Consider the following 13,656-nt stretch of genomic DNA (forward strand, 5'->3'; position numbering starts at 1 on the left):
AACAACGTGTTAGATCACAAAGATAATCCAGAATTCACGAAGACTGTGTGCGGACGGCCCTAGAGATGACTCCATGGATGTAATCTGTCATTTAGACATCTATGCCGTGTGCTCAAAAGACCAGGGGTCCGGGGGCCACAGTCATAAACGAGCCCATGGGTAATTCACAGTTGTGGAAACGACAGACTCACAAACACCATGCATCTCTGGACGCTGCGCTGAAGAGTGAGCTCATGTGGGAAGCCAGCAGCTGCCTTCCACCCTCAGAATAAAAGGGCCATGCACCCCTTAGCACTTTAATAAAACTGCCTTTGCAGAGTAATTTATAACCATTGTGAAAAAAGCATGAAAACATTATTACAACGTGTGTAGTTTTTAAATCCTTAACACGCCAAGCAAGCAATCCCACCTTGGCTATTTAAAAGCATGAGCCACAGTCCCTTGGAAGTGTCTGTGATCCATGTCCCAGGCCGCCCCAAAACTCAGGCCCTCTATCCTCCCTAATTATCACTAACAGAGACAATGGGGGAATGTGAAACGACTTTGAGGGGACTGTTTCATTTCTGGGGGAAAGCACAGCAACAGCACCTGCCTACAGCACCTCCCTGCTGCGGGCTACTCAGCACTTAGGAAGAGAAAGCGTGGCCCGGCCCATTACCTCCTCTCCAGGGTAGATGCTGTGTCTGATCCCCGTGCGGCGGGCTTTGGCGCTGCATTTGCAGAGTGGGCCGTCATTCATCTGTCAGAAACAGAATGGAATTTGGTGTTTACTGGGGAGGAAATCCACAGCCCGCCAGGGAAAACGGTGAGGGTTTTAACGTCGTGAGGACCGAAGCTCTGAAGAGGCTGTCATGGTTAGAAGATTAAGCGGATGTTCCAAAACCAATAAAGCTGCAGACTGTCTCTACTGTCTGATAAAGGGGAGTGGGACGACAACACTGGGGGCCCGGGTGCCTTGTGCAGCCAGGCAGAAAATATCAATGTCAGCACACTGCGTGTCTCCGTCTCCTCCTACCACTTCGCAGTGCGTCTTCCTATTTTGTATTTCCAGAGAACTGACTCTTTGGCAAAAGAAAAGCATATTTAATATTCTGGAGGAACCTGCCGAAGGCTTCAGAGGTGACCTGCAGATTAAATGTTTGAAAAGAGACACTTCAAGGTACTTCTGAAGCAAAGCAAATACCTACTAGAACCAGCAAAACAGTAGCTGTCACTCGGGGTAGACTCTGTTCTTTCCACCCGAGTTCACCTCACCGCCAGGGCCTCTGCGTGGCTGCGTGGATAATGACTGCATGCGCCGCAAGGGAAAGATGAGAGCTTGGCAGGGGAACGGGTGGACAGCACGGTGCCCGTGTACTGAAGGAGCATTTATTCTCTTTGGGAGAAACAAAAAACATGCAACAGCCTTAGAAATAAGAAAGAAGGAAGTAAAAAACAGTCCAGGCCGAGATTCTATTGGGCAGTGGGGTCCTGGTGAGGGAAGTTTTCAAAGACACAAAATGGGAAGGTCAGAGTGAGGCAGGAAAAAATGGCAGCTGTGCCAGAGAGGGAAGAATGCTGGTGTCACTGACACATCTTAACAGAAAGGACCCTTCACGTGGAGGAGAGGAGGGAGAAGAACAAACAGGCAGAGCTGAAGGTCCTTACAGCCAGCGCCATGAGCTAAGCCAGTATAAGCAGGGATACTGAACAAAGTGGGAAATCAAATTCCATTTCTTCTGTCTCCAGGGAGCTGTGCAAACCCACAGGCATCACATGTCTGGCAGTTCAAATCTACCGCCAGCTCTGCGAGAGAGACGCAGGCAACCTGTACCTGTGAGATCTGGGACCTCAGAAACCTGCTGGAAAGTCGGGTAGGAGTCAGTCCCAACAAAATGGCAATGACTTTGAGCTTGAGTTGAGTTGGCTAATAGAAAAGGTAACAATACCTGTTTCTTTAAAGTTCCAGGTATTTGTTACTGACTGTGGTCAATTAAAATATCCCTGACAACAGCTCGATAAGTTTCTGAAAAGAAAATATCAAAGGAAAAACATTTTCTTTACCCTTTGGGGAAATCTGAAGGTCCAGGTGGTATAGCAGAAGAATAATGACATTATTACTTTAAAAAAAAAAGTCATGTTAAGATATTAATACAGAGTAACAGCTGGCAGGCAAAAGATGTAATAAGGCTCCTTCAAAAGTTCCAACATGATCCTGGGGCCGGTCACAACCTGCTGTGAGAAAAAATGGGGGACGCGTGGGGGGTGGAGGAAGCACATGCAGCTGATTCCCAAGGAAGCGGACACAGCCCATATTCCTGCTCTTCCTCAGGTCGGGGCTCCTATTCAGAGCAGTTCCTTATAATGCTCAGCTGTACAGAGGACAGAAAATCAAATACTGTAATCAGAATAGTGAGACCACAGAGAAGCTGGGCTAATCAAGGTAGGAGAAAAGAACCAAGAGTCAATTAAAAAGAACACACACAGGAAATGATGAGTGACTGCTGATGAGTAGAGGGTGCTTTAGGGGAGGCTGTTCCCAAATTAGACTCTGCTGGTGAGTGTATTAGAAAACGCTGACTATCCAGTTTAAATGTGTAACATGTCTGGCATATGTATGCTATATAAATAAGGTGATTTTTCTAAGAAAGGTCATAGACTGGTGTGAAGAACAATGTATATGAGCTTTGTAAGTAAACCAGTATATTAAAATAAAAAAAAATCACATTCTCAGAAATGGAATGGAGAGTTGATGTGAGTTTGAAATCCCTGGAGGACAGTAGATTTTCATTCTTGTTGTTTATCTATTTTTATATTATCTAAATTATGTAGATTAAAATTATAAGTTGTTTCAAATAAAAAAATCACAAATGAATGCAAAAAAGGTCATAGACATGATCAATATGGGAAAATTAAGTTTAAAATGACTTGGCAATTTTGCAAATATTCCTGTTCAATTGCAAGAAAAGAAAACAAAACATAGATTGTTTCAGACAGGCATTCTAACTATATTAATTACATCAAGGGGGGGGGAATGCAAACGTAGGTAATGATAATCTAACATAAGCCAGGTAGAGAAACCTCAAATTAAAATCAAATACTGTTCTATAATGAAAATGTTACTGTTGTTGTTGTGTGCTGTCAGGTCTTAACCGACCCATAGGTGAGCCTCCAGCACATTTACATAGGCAGTAAATCACAGGGGAGGTAACTGCCCGCCCTGCTCCCACACAGCAGCTGGCGGATCTGAACCACATACCTTTGGGATTGCAGTGCAGCTTCTTAACCATAGACCATGAGAGTTCCCTCTACATTAATATAAACTCTATTAATCAGAATTAAGATTGCATTCGTTGTTATTTATAATGAGACCTAGTAATGATAGCTAACACCATATTAACAAAATAATTATTCAGTGTCTAGGATATATATAAATAGCAACTTTAGTCACAAAACATACATATATATATATTTATTGTATTATTTCTACGTGTACCGTCAAATCAGATCTGACTGATACAGAAGGAGATTGCCCCCTCCTTCTCCATTAGAGCATCTGGTAGATTTGAACAACGTACCTCTGGGATTGGAGTGCAGCGTCTTGCCACTAGGCCACCAGAGCTCCCTTAAAACATATATTTTAAAGCATCTTTTTATGGACATGTGTTTTAGTATTCTCAGTAATTACACATGTATTAAAGGCACTTTTGTATTTTTTTAACTTTAAGTTAAAAATCTTTTCTAAAAATAGTTATGTGTTATTTTCAATTAAAAAGTAAAATGACAATGATCGCGTCCACCTATGATTGCATAAGGCAGGCTGATGGCACGGGCTATAGCAGACAGCACTGCTGACCAAATGCAAATCATCACTGGTGGTTCAAACCCACTAGCAGCTCGACGAGAGAAAGCTGAGCAGCCACTTCCCATTAAGCCTTCCAGCCTCAGTAACCTGACGGAGGGTCGCTATGGGTCGGAATCAACCTGATGGCAACGAGCGAGCGAGAGATGACTTCCATAACTCAAACAAGCTTAACAAAGGAGAGAACTTACAGGGAACTGTGGTAAGAAATATGAAGTCTCTCGGAGGGAACTTAAGACATTGTTTACTGCCTTATGGCAAGGTACCTTTCAGGTGAACCGCTTTTAAAAAGACCTACAAGTTTGCTCTTCCCCATCCTAGCTTTTCTCTCCCTCTGTTTACTGCAAGTTTAATGAAGCAGTGCCATTATCCTGCTCCCCAACACAGAATTTACCAGCGTCGTCAAACATGATTCAAGGAACAACTGCTCTGGTGCTTAAGCTTTGGGGCTGAACTTCAAAGCTGAAAAGAAATAAGCTGTGAAGAATGGCACACAAGCCAGGGAGGAAAATTCTGTTTCCATACCAGCCTACATGCATCTTCAGAGCCCGGGACCATAAATGTGATGTGTGGGTTTGCCACCTCTGTAGCTAGAACATAAAAACATACGCACCTGGCCGGGGTCGTTGTACCAAAGTTCATCGTGGAGTCGGTCAGGGTGAGCCTTCTTCCGCTTAATTTCTGCAATGACATCGAAAACTTCCGAGTCCGAGCTGCTAGAGCAAGTGCTGTCCTCATCGGACTCACATTCGGATTCACTGGAACTCTCTAGAAGAGGGAAGAAGAAGGATGGGAAGAGATGCTGAAGGAATTCACATGACAGTGATAGGCGGAAACTTCCAAATGACCTAAACATCTAAGTGTTAAGGACTGTTGTTTATCCTTCCAGCAACTACTTGACTAGCTATTGCACACAAAGGTCCCTGACTGGCACAAGTGGTTTGCTCTCAGCTACTGGTCAAGAAGTTGTCAGTTCAAATCCGTCCAGCACCACAAGACAAAAATTCTCACAATCTGCTTCTGTAAAGAAGCAAGAAAACTGTACGGAGCTCAGTTCTACTGAGCAGTACAGGGCTGTCCTGAGGCATCGTCGATGGCGGCAATGGGATGTGTGCCACTATTTCTGCACCACGCACTGCTAAGCAATGCCAGGGGAAACAATATGCAGTCCAAGTGCAAAGTCAAATCCGAGCTGAGGAAAAAAGAACGCAATAATTCTTTTTTTTTTTTAACTGAGAATCTAAGACACAATGAACACTGCCAGACAAAATGAAAAATACAGCAATACTAGGTGGTTTCAAAGCAGCAGCAATTCAAATGAGCCCTGCCTAGTGCAATGGATAGGCTCTTAGCTGTAAGTGAAAGGTTGGAGCTTCAAACCAACCAAGCATATCCACAGGGGAAAAGATTTGGTAATCTACTCCCATAATGAGTCAAGTCAACTCAACTCATTGCCAAAGAGTCCAAATCGACTCATAAATGACCCTATAGTGGGTTTTCAAAGGTGATAGATTGCACAGAGGAGACTGCCTCTCTTCCTCCCAGGAGCAGCCAGTGGATTTGAACTGCTTGCCTTTAAGTTAGCAGTCCAACTCCTAACTCACTAAGCAACCTGAGCTCCCAGTATGTCAAGGAAATGCTATGGGGCAGTGCTATTCTATCACATAGGGCCGCTCTGAGTCAGAATTGACTTCTCTGCACACAAGAACCCTGATTCAGAAAAGTGCCAGTCTACTGTGATTTCAATCTACTGTGATTCCATGGAGGGAGTAAGCATGACCTCGGCAGGGAGGCCGGGTGAAGTTAGGCTGCGAGGCAAGGAAGAAAGAAAAGCAGAGACACTTTATAAGCAAAACCATGGGGGAAGAGCACACACGTGTGCTGGAGGGGAGCACCGGCTGCTGAGAGGTAAAAAGTTGTTCTGCCAGCCCAAAGGCATTGCGATTTAATTTCACCAGCTGCTCAAGGGAGAAAGATGGGCAATCTCTTCCCGTGCCATTTAATGCCTCCGCAAACCCACCGGAGGGTCAGCCAGGAGTCAGTTCCTACTCGATGGTACAAAACAACACAAGCACCCATGAGAGTCATCACTGGTGCAGCAAAGGCCCCACAGAGAAGTCCTGGGACGCAAGGGGTCAAAAGGGCTCCAGGGCGTAAGAGTCAATACTAAAGACTGGACATTGTTTTCCTCTAAATGGAGCAACAGAAATTGTTTAGTCTTTTAGTGACTAAGTAACAAACTAACACAGCTCTCTATGGAAACCGTGAAGAGGTAAAGTCCTCTTTAAACTTTCCCACCAGGCAAGGCCATCATGAAGTGAAGAATGGCAGACCAGGGCAAGTGCATCGGAGGATTTCAAACACACAGTCCCCATCACAAGCTTACTGAAGGGCATCAAACTTTTGGGAAGGCCCATCAGAAATCAGTTTAGATCATGAGTGGCCAGTTTATCAACTCCCACCATCACCTTGAAATTCAAGTTCAACCCATACATCTCCGAGCAGTAAGGACAAAAGGACTAGGGACAGAAGTTCCTCTTCTGCAGCGAATTTTCAGAGGCAAGCAGCGAGGGACAATGTCTTAAGACAGACAGCTTGTGGTGGACAGTCTGGTTCTCCACATCTGGGCCAATCGGAATTTATCCCAGCCCTTCAGCCATATAATCATTCTCTGAACCAGTCTTCAAGCTCCCAGTGGCACAAACATCCACCATCAACCCACTGTCAAGGCAAGCCAACTTCTAGCCTTCCAGGCATCATGGGAAAGGGACCTGGGAGTGCAACCAGTAAGTTAGTAGGCTGTTAACGGAAAGGGTAGTAAAGATCTACCAGAAAAAGATCTGGCGATCCAATCCCATAAAGATCAGAGACCAGAAAACTTCATGGAGCGTGTCTACTCCATTCCCAGGGGTGACTATGAGCAGAAAACGACTTGACAGCACCTAACAGCAGCAGGCATTACAGCCACGAGCTACTTTACACTGCTGGATGGAGCCATCACCCTGACAACAGACAAGATGGAAAACAGCCCTGTCCACACTAACAAGCATTAAAAGGACACTTTTTCTTTATAGGGTCAGATTAGGCCATTTTAGCTTAACTTGGTCTGGAAAAGTTCTGCTGAGAAACTTTCTAAGCTGCTACAGCTCTTTTCAAAACATTGGTTACCCGCAGCTAAATCTTAACAGAAAGGAGAAGAATTAAAAGTACTAGCAATTTTATTCTATTTGTCAGATTTCATTTCAAAGTTTTATAAAGAAGTTTTTTAATTCAAAAGAAACTATCATATTTCTAATCATTTTAGACAGCGTACTTGAGGGTGAAGAGCACAATATGGTTGAATTATAAAGATCTTAATTATTTGTAGCCTTTTTTGTACTGCAAATAAATACTTATCAGCAAATCAGATTCTTCTTAGCAAATAATAGAAAAAAGTTGATAGACTGAAGTGGTTCTCAGTATAATGATAATTAATACATTTAAAAACAAGACATCTAAGTGATTAATACTATCAGCATTATACTTATGAAAAGGTTATTAGGATTAAATCATATTAGTTCAATTTTTACAATTTGAGTTTAAGTTCTGTGCATGTGGCATGCTCATTTTAATTTTACTTGAACATACAAGTAAAATTTTGTACATCTAATTATTTCATTTTAAAATTTTGGAATTTGCTTATTCAATCATGTTTGATGAGTGACTAAACTAACTCTCTCTGGAAGTTAAATATCTCAAGATGTTTATTTTTATAGTTTTTTAAAAAAATGAACAATATCAATCTTCCTTCTTAGAAAAGCACGGTCAATATTATCAAATAATGCCAAAGCATTGTCAGATAAAGTGGGACTGCTTTAAAGAATCTGTACACTTTCAGAAAAAGGATGCATGAAGCCCTGAAGTGTTATTTTTGCTATCTAAAATTTTATGTCTGAATTTGCTCACTTTGAAACCATTTCAAATTGTCTATTTGTAAGAGTAATGTTTTTAAAAAACGAAGTCTGTGTAAGTTTAAACATTTTCAAGAATTTCACCTTAAACATTTTCTGATTTAAAATTTTTTAAAGTCTTATTTAGCAAAACTTTAATGAGGAATATACTTATTTATAAAAACTTCAAAATGTAGATTAATCTAGAAAAAATAACATGCTAATGTATGCTGTTAAGTCAGAGCTAATTGCTGACCCTTTCAGTGGGTTTTTAGAGGCTGTAAATCTCATGAGAGGAGACTATCTTTCTCATTGGAATAGTTAGTGGATCAAAAACCATCTGCCTTTGGGTTGGCCACAAACTGCTTACCCCTAGGCCACAGCTTTATACTGAAAGCTAACATTTACGTGGCTATCACACAGTTCCTGCATGATGTTTTGTGAACCCCTATTTTCCAGATGGAAAAACTAAAGCAGCAAGAAGTGAAATTACATGCTGACAGGCCCACATCAAGGAAAAAAAACGCACACAGTCTGGCTCGAGTTAATGCTCCAATCAACTCTGAATACCGCCCAGGTAAAGCATGTGCAGTGAGTGATGCTGGCCATTGAGGGAAGGCCGGAGACAAGAGGCATGTAAGAAAAGGCAAGTCGAACGCAGTCCGTGTGGCATAAGAACACAAATAGTAAAATGAAAGGTTTTTTTGCTCAAAGAGTTCACCATTTACTTGGAATCTCAGATCATGGAAGAAGCAGACCAGCGAAAGGGAAAGTTATAGAAAACCATCTCTGTAAGTGGAGAGAAATCTTCCAACAGAGCTGCCATTTCCTGAAGAAACCAGGAGCCCTGCCAGTGGACAGGGTCAACGAGTGGACCTCGTTCATGATCAAAGGCAGTGGAGGGGGCTCCTGTATCTGAGGAGGAGGGACTGGGGTTCCTTCTAAGACTAAAAAATTCTATAAAGGACAAAACTGTTAAATGCCTTACAAATGAGATCCTTTATGTATTTTACTGTCGGTAAGGAACTTCAGAGCAAAAAGAAGAAAGTACGTGGCCTAGTGGCAAGAAGTTGCACTGCAATCCTGAAGGCAAACACTTCAAGGCCACCAGCTGCTCCATGGGAGAAAGATGGACAATCTCCTCCCATTCCTCTGAAAATTTGCCAGAGGGTCAGCTATGGGTCTGTTCTGGCTCGATGGTACACAACAACAACAATGGAGGAAAAGAAGAAATTTCAAGTTGGAGCACACAAGGGCAACGTCACAAAGCGTCAGGATGAAGCAGTAATAAAAAAGTTTTGGGTCTCAGTGGGAGACATGTTAACTCCCCCACTCACCTAAATCCTCATCCAGCTTCGTCTTGGGGGGCTCCCACGGTGGTCTGGCAGCTTTAGCCTTCTCTTGCCTGCTCCCCAACTCTTCCTCAAACTTATCATACAAGTCCCGGAGCCGACTAGTTCCAACGACAGTAGAATCTCCCTTTAAAAATGAAACACCACTATTAGAAACCATATTAAAAATTAATCAAAGACACATAAGACCTCACAAATAATGGAAGAATTTATATAACAGTAAGACGTCCTTTTTCAATCCTCCAGTGAACAAACATTTAAAAACCAAAAGTTCATGAATTTCGGAAACTGTTGGCCTAAGGTAACCTTTAAAGCTTACGAAAATATCCCTGAAGTCTTCTTACACAACACGCAGTGTTGTTGCTTTGGGTGCTGTGAAGCCCATGATGACTGACGGTGCCGAGGAACAACAGCTCAAAACCGTGTGCTCTGCTGTGCCATCCTCCCAATCTCTGTCACGTCCTCGCTCCTCGCTGCCCGCCACTGTGCTAACCTATCTCACCGAAGGTCTTCCCCTCTCTTGCAGAACCTCTACTCTCCCAGCAAGATGTCTTTTTCCAAGGACTGGGCTTCTCCTCATAACATGCCAATGTATGTGAGATGAAGTTCCACCGTGCTTGCCTCTAGGGAGCATCCTGGTTCAATCTCCTCCAAGAGTGTTTGTCTTGTGCACTGTGCTCTTTTAACATCTGTCTGTATTGGGTGAGGCCGGCAACAGCAACCAGAAAGATTTAATAGGACACTCAGGGAGCAGTTATGTTATGTACGTTAATAGAGGAAGAACAATTCTGAAAAAGGAGGCAGGGAATGGATGCACAATGGGAGGACAAGAATCATAATTATAGACTTGTGGGAAAACAAACTACTGAATTTCTGTATGTTCTGCTGTATATATTCTTAACAACAACAAAAATAAAACTACTTACTAAAAAAAGAAAATGACTAATGTTGCCAACAATACAAGCACACCTCAGAGAAGTGGCAGGTTCAATGAAGCAACTATGGTAACAAAGTGAGCCAGTAATATTTTCCCCCTCAATGCATCTGCAAGTTATGCTTATACTATACAGCAGTCTGCCGCATGTGCAACAGGATTATGAAAAAGTTGGAAGTATTGTGAGAATTATCAATTTGTGGTCCAGAGACAAGAAGTGAACTCAGGCTGCTGGGAAAATGGTGCTGAAAGATTTACACAAAGTAAGGTGGCTATGAACTTAGAATCTACAAAAAAAAAAAAAGCATATTCATAAAGCACAATAAAATGAAGCACATGAAACAAAATACCTGTGTACTCCAAATGAACTGAAACTCATTCCTGACAGCTAATGCATCCTCATGTCCATGTACTTTAGCAACAATCAAAACAGAACTGTCTATGCCCTTCTGAAGTGACATTATAAAAAAATAAGAATCCAGACACTCTCACAAGACCATCCTAAACAGCATACACTCTTGCCCTGAGAATCAGTGATCATCCACATGAGTAGAAAAAAAGGAGGACATATCCTGTCTCTCTCTCATATACACAGAGAGGCAGACAGACATAATTCATCCCTAAAGGACATTCTCACTTCTTCTTATTCTCTTCCCAGACAGAAAAAATGTTTTAAGCACCCATTCTTGGACTTAAAGATGGGATAAAACCTGCCTCCTGTCAGAAGTGAGAATGTTGTGCAACAATGGATGACTGTTTTTCAAAAAAGCAAACTGGAGAGCGAGGAAAATGTGCAACAATGAATGAATGACAATCAAAGTTTTCTGAAAACTTTTGTTAAAATCACGATTTTAAAAAAAGGAGAAAAAAATCATATTTATAGAACATAATAAAAGGTAGGGAGATTTCTAATTTTTTTTTTAAAAAAAAGAAAGACGTGGGGATGACAGCTGGTCCTCAGGCCCTGACTCGGTACTGACACTGGCTGGGCCTGGGCAGCACTGACTCTCATTTCCCTCTCTGCACCACAGACAGCAAAACTGAAAGGCAACACTGGGCCCACATCAGTCTTCCTTTTTCAAAGGATTTAAGACATATGTGAGCAACATGGAGAAAAATTAGCTCTACTTGTTTAAACTAACTTCAATGCTATCCTATTTGTTGTTTTGTCTTGAGAACAACAGCTATGTACGTCGGATGTTCTTCCTTTCTTCCAAGAAAAGAAAATTATTCCATTCCAACTTTGGGAATCTATCCTTTTTTCTAGCTCCTGACCTCAGGAAGGTGGGTCAACCCTCTTTCAGGGTAACTTGGAAAGATACCTACATTTTAACCAACTGATGCTGTGAATATGTATGTGCAGGGAAAGAGGGAGGGAAAAAATCCACAAAAACTCTGCAGATATGTCATAAATCTTAAACCAAGCAGTTTCTTCTGGATTTTCTAATCACTAAAGTGCTAAATGCAGAGAAACTTTCCAAACCAGTGTCAGAGAGATGTGACAGGAGAAAATGGAGGTAAGGTCCAAATATGGGAAGAACTTGATCCACAACTGAATTAAGTGAACTTCCACTCATGTGGTGGACATTCAAGCATTAGCAGGCATCAACCTCGAGCCGGGCCATGAGCAGCCACTAAGCTAACACCACCTGCCACTTCCCTAGCTATCCTGTAACACACAATAAAGATACGCAGCATGTTTGTCATTGTCCCCAAGTCAATTCTAACTCAGACTGACTTGACAAGAACAAGATACAACTGGCCCACAGAATTGTCTGGTGGTTCCTGTGCGGTTTTTTTTAAGCTTTTATTTTATATTGGTTTGCTTACCAAGTTCATACACATTGTGTTTCACACTATTCATTCACACTGTGTTCAATACAATCATTCCTATGCATTAATTTATAAAATATTATCAAATATTTCATCTCTGGACTACTCCCACCATTACCCCGTCCTTTCGGGTCCCCACCAGATCTTTCCCATTTCCTTTACTCCCTCCTTTCACCCACTAAATTGTGCAATCCTGTGATTTAGCCCCCTCCACATGCTTGCCTCTGCTCCCATCCCTTCTCACTTGAATCCCATACATCTTTTACTAGTTATCCTTCTATTTTTACAGTCAGGGTCTCATGCAGTATTTGTCCTTAGGAGGCTGACTTAATATTCTACATAATGCTCTCCTGTCTCTCCCAAGTTATGTATTATTTTTTTAAATCACTGTTTCTAAGTGTTGCATAGGATTCCATACCATCTCAACCCAGTTGCAATGGACAAGTTTAGCAGCGCAGCAAGCAATAAATGCTGGAAAGGAGGTGGAGAGTTGGGAACTCTCATACACTATTGTTGGGTCTATAAAATGGTACAAGCACATGGAAGGCAGTTTGGCATTTCCTCAAAAAACTGAACATAGAAACTCCATATGACCCAGCTACTCCACTACTAGGAATATACCCTAAGGATATTAGAACTGAGACACAAACGGAGATTTGTACACCAATGTTCATAGCAGCATTAGTCACCATTGCAAAAACATGGAAACAGCCCAAATGTCCAACCACAACGAGACAGTCTAATTGTAGTACATTCATACAATGGAATACAATGCCCACAGAGATTTTTTTAGGCTGTAATCTTTGCAGAAATAGAGGTTCTCATCTTTCTCCTATGGCTTGTGACTTCAAACTGCCACCGTGCCAATCTGTAGCTATCACTGTTAGCGGCTGTTGAAATGACTCCGATTCCTTGCGAATGTCAAGGATTGAACTGTACCTCATACAAAATACAAGTCTGTCATGACATAATGTGGAAGCTATCCCTATTAGCTCATACACAAATTAACCGCCAGAGGATTAAGGGTAGAATGCAACAGAACCCTGATCAGATATGAGGGGAATTTCTCCAGAGTGTAGCATATGACCTTCTGGCCTAGCAGTAAGGAGCTGCATTGCCAACGCAAAGGCACATGGGAGAAAGATGGGCAATCTCCTCCCAAGTGATTTACTGCCTATTAAAGCTGAGAGTCAGTTCAGCAGTACAATGGTACACAACAACAACAAATATGAAAGGTAACAGATAATCTTGCAAATGAGAAGAAATCTAGATCTCTTCCAGTCAGTTAGCTAGGTCTTCCCAATTTCTTGGCCCAGACTGCTGAGCATGTCCAGGGCTACCAATCAGTATCCCATCACTTCCTGGGCCTTACTTTGTGCCAGTGCCTTCAGTGCAGCTTGAACTTCATCCTTCATAACCACTGGCGATTGATCATGTTGCTGTTGTTGTTGTTATGTGTCGTCACGTCGCTTGCGACTCATAGCGACCCTATGTACAACAGCCCTAAACTCTGCTCTGTCCTGTGCCAATGTCACTACGTCTGACAAAACCATCCCGATTACCCCAATCACCGAATCAACCCACCCCATACAGGGTCTTTCCCTCCTGCGCTGTCCCTCCACCCTATCAAGCATGATGTCCCTCTCCAAGGACCAGTCCCTCCTTACAACATGTCCAAAGTATGATAGACGAAGCCTCAGAATCCTTACCTCCAAGGAGAAGCCTGGTTTAACCCTCTCCAGGATGAATCTGTTTGTTTTCTTAGCA

General features: G+C 42.3%; 1 protein-coding gene across 2 annotated transcripts in view; it reads right to left on the reverse strand.

Annotated features, from left to right (window-relative positions):
• DROSHA (drosha, ribonuclease type III) overlaps positions 1 to 13,656 on the reverse strand; it is a 176,475-nt gene that overhangs the window by 135,464 nt on the left and 27,355 nt on the right. For both annotated transcript variants that reach the window (XM_006896787.1, XM_006896786.1), the window contains 3 exons: positions 9,108 to 9,249; positions 4,455 to 4,609; positions 659 to 739 (listed from right to left, as the gene is read on the reverse strand). In XM_006896787.1, coding sequence (XP_006896849.1) covers positions 659 to 739; positions 4,455 to 4,609; positions 9,108 to 9,249 — 378 coding nt within the window. The remainder of the gene's footprint in view (positions 1 to 658; positions 740 to 4,454; positions 4,610 to 9,107; positions 9,250 to 13,656) is intronic.

This window comes from Elephantulus edwardii, unplaced genomic scaffold (genome assembly GCF_000299155.1).
Source record: "Elephantulus edwardii isolate Elephantulus edwardi_28Jun2011 unplaced genomic scaffold, EleEdw1.0 scaffold00191, whole genome shotgun sequence".
NCBI classification, from domain to species: domain Eukaryota; kingdom Metazoa; phylum Chordata; class Mammalia; order Macroscelidea; family Macroscelididae; genus Elephantulus; species Elephantulus edwardii.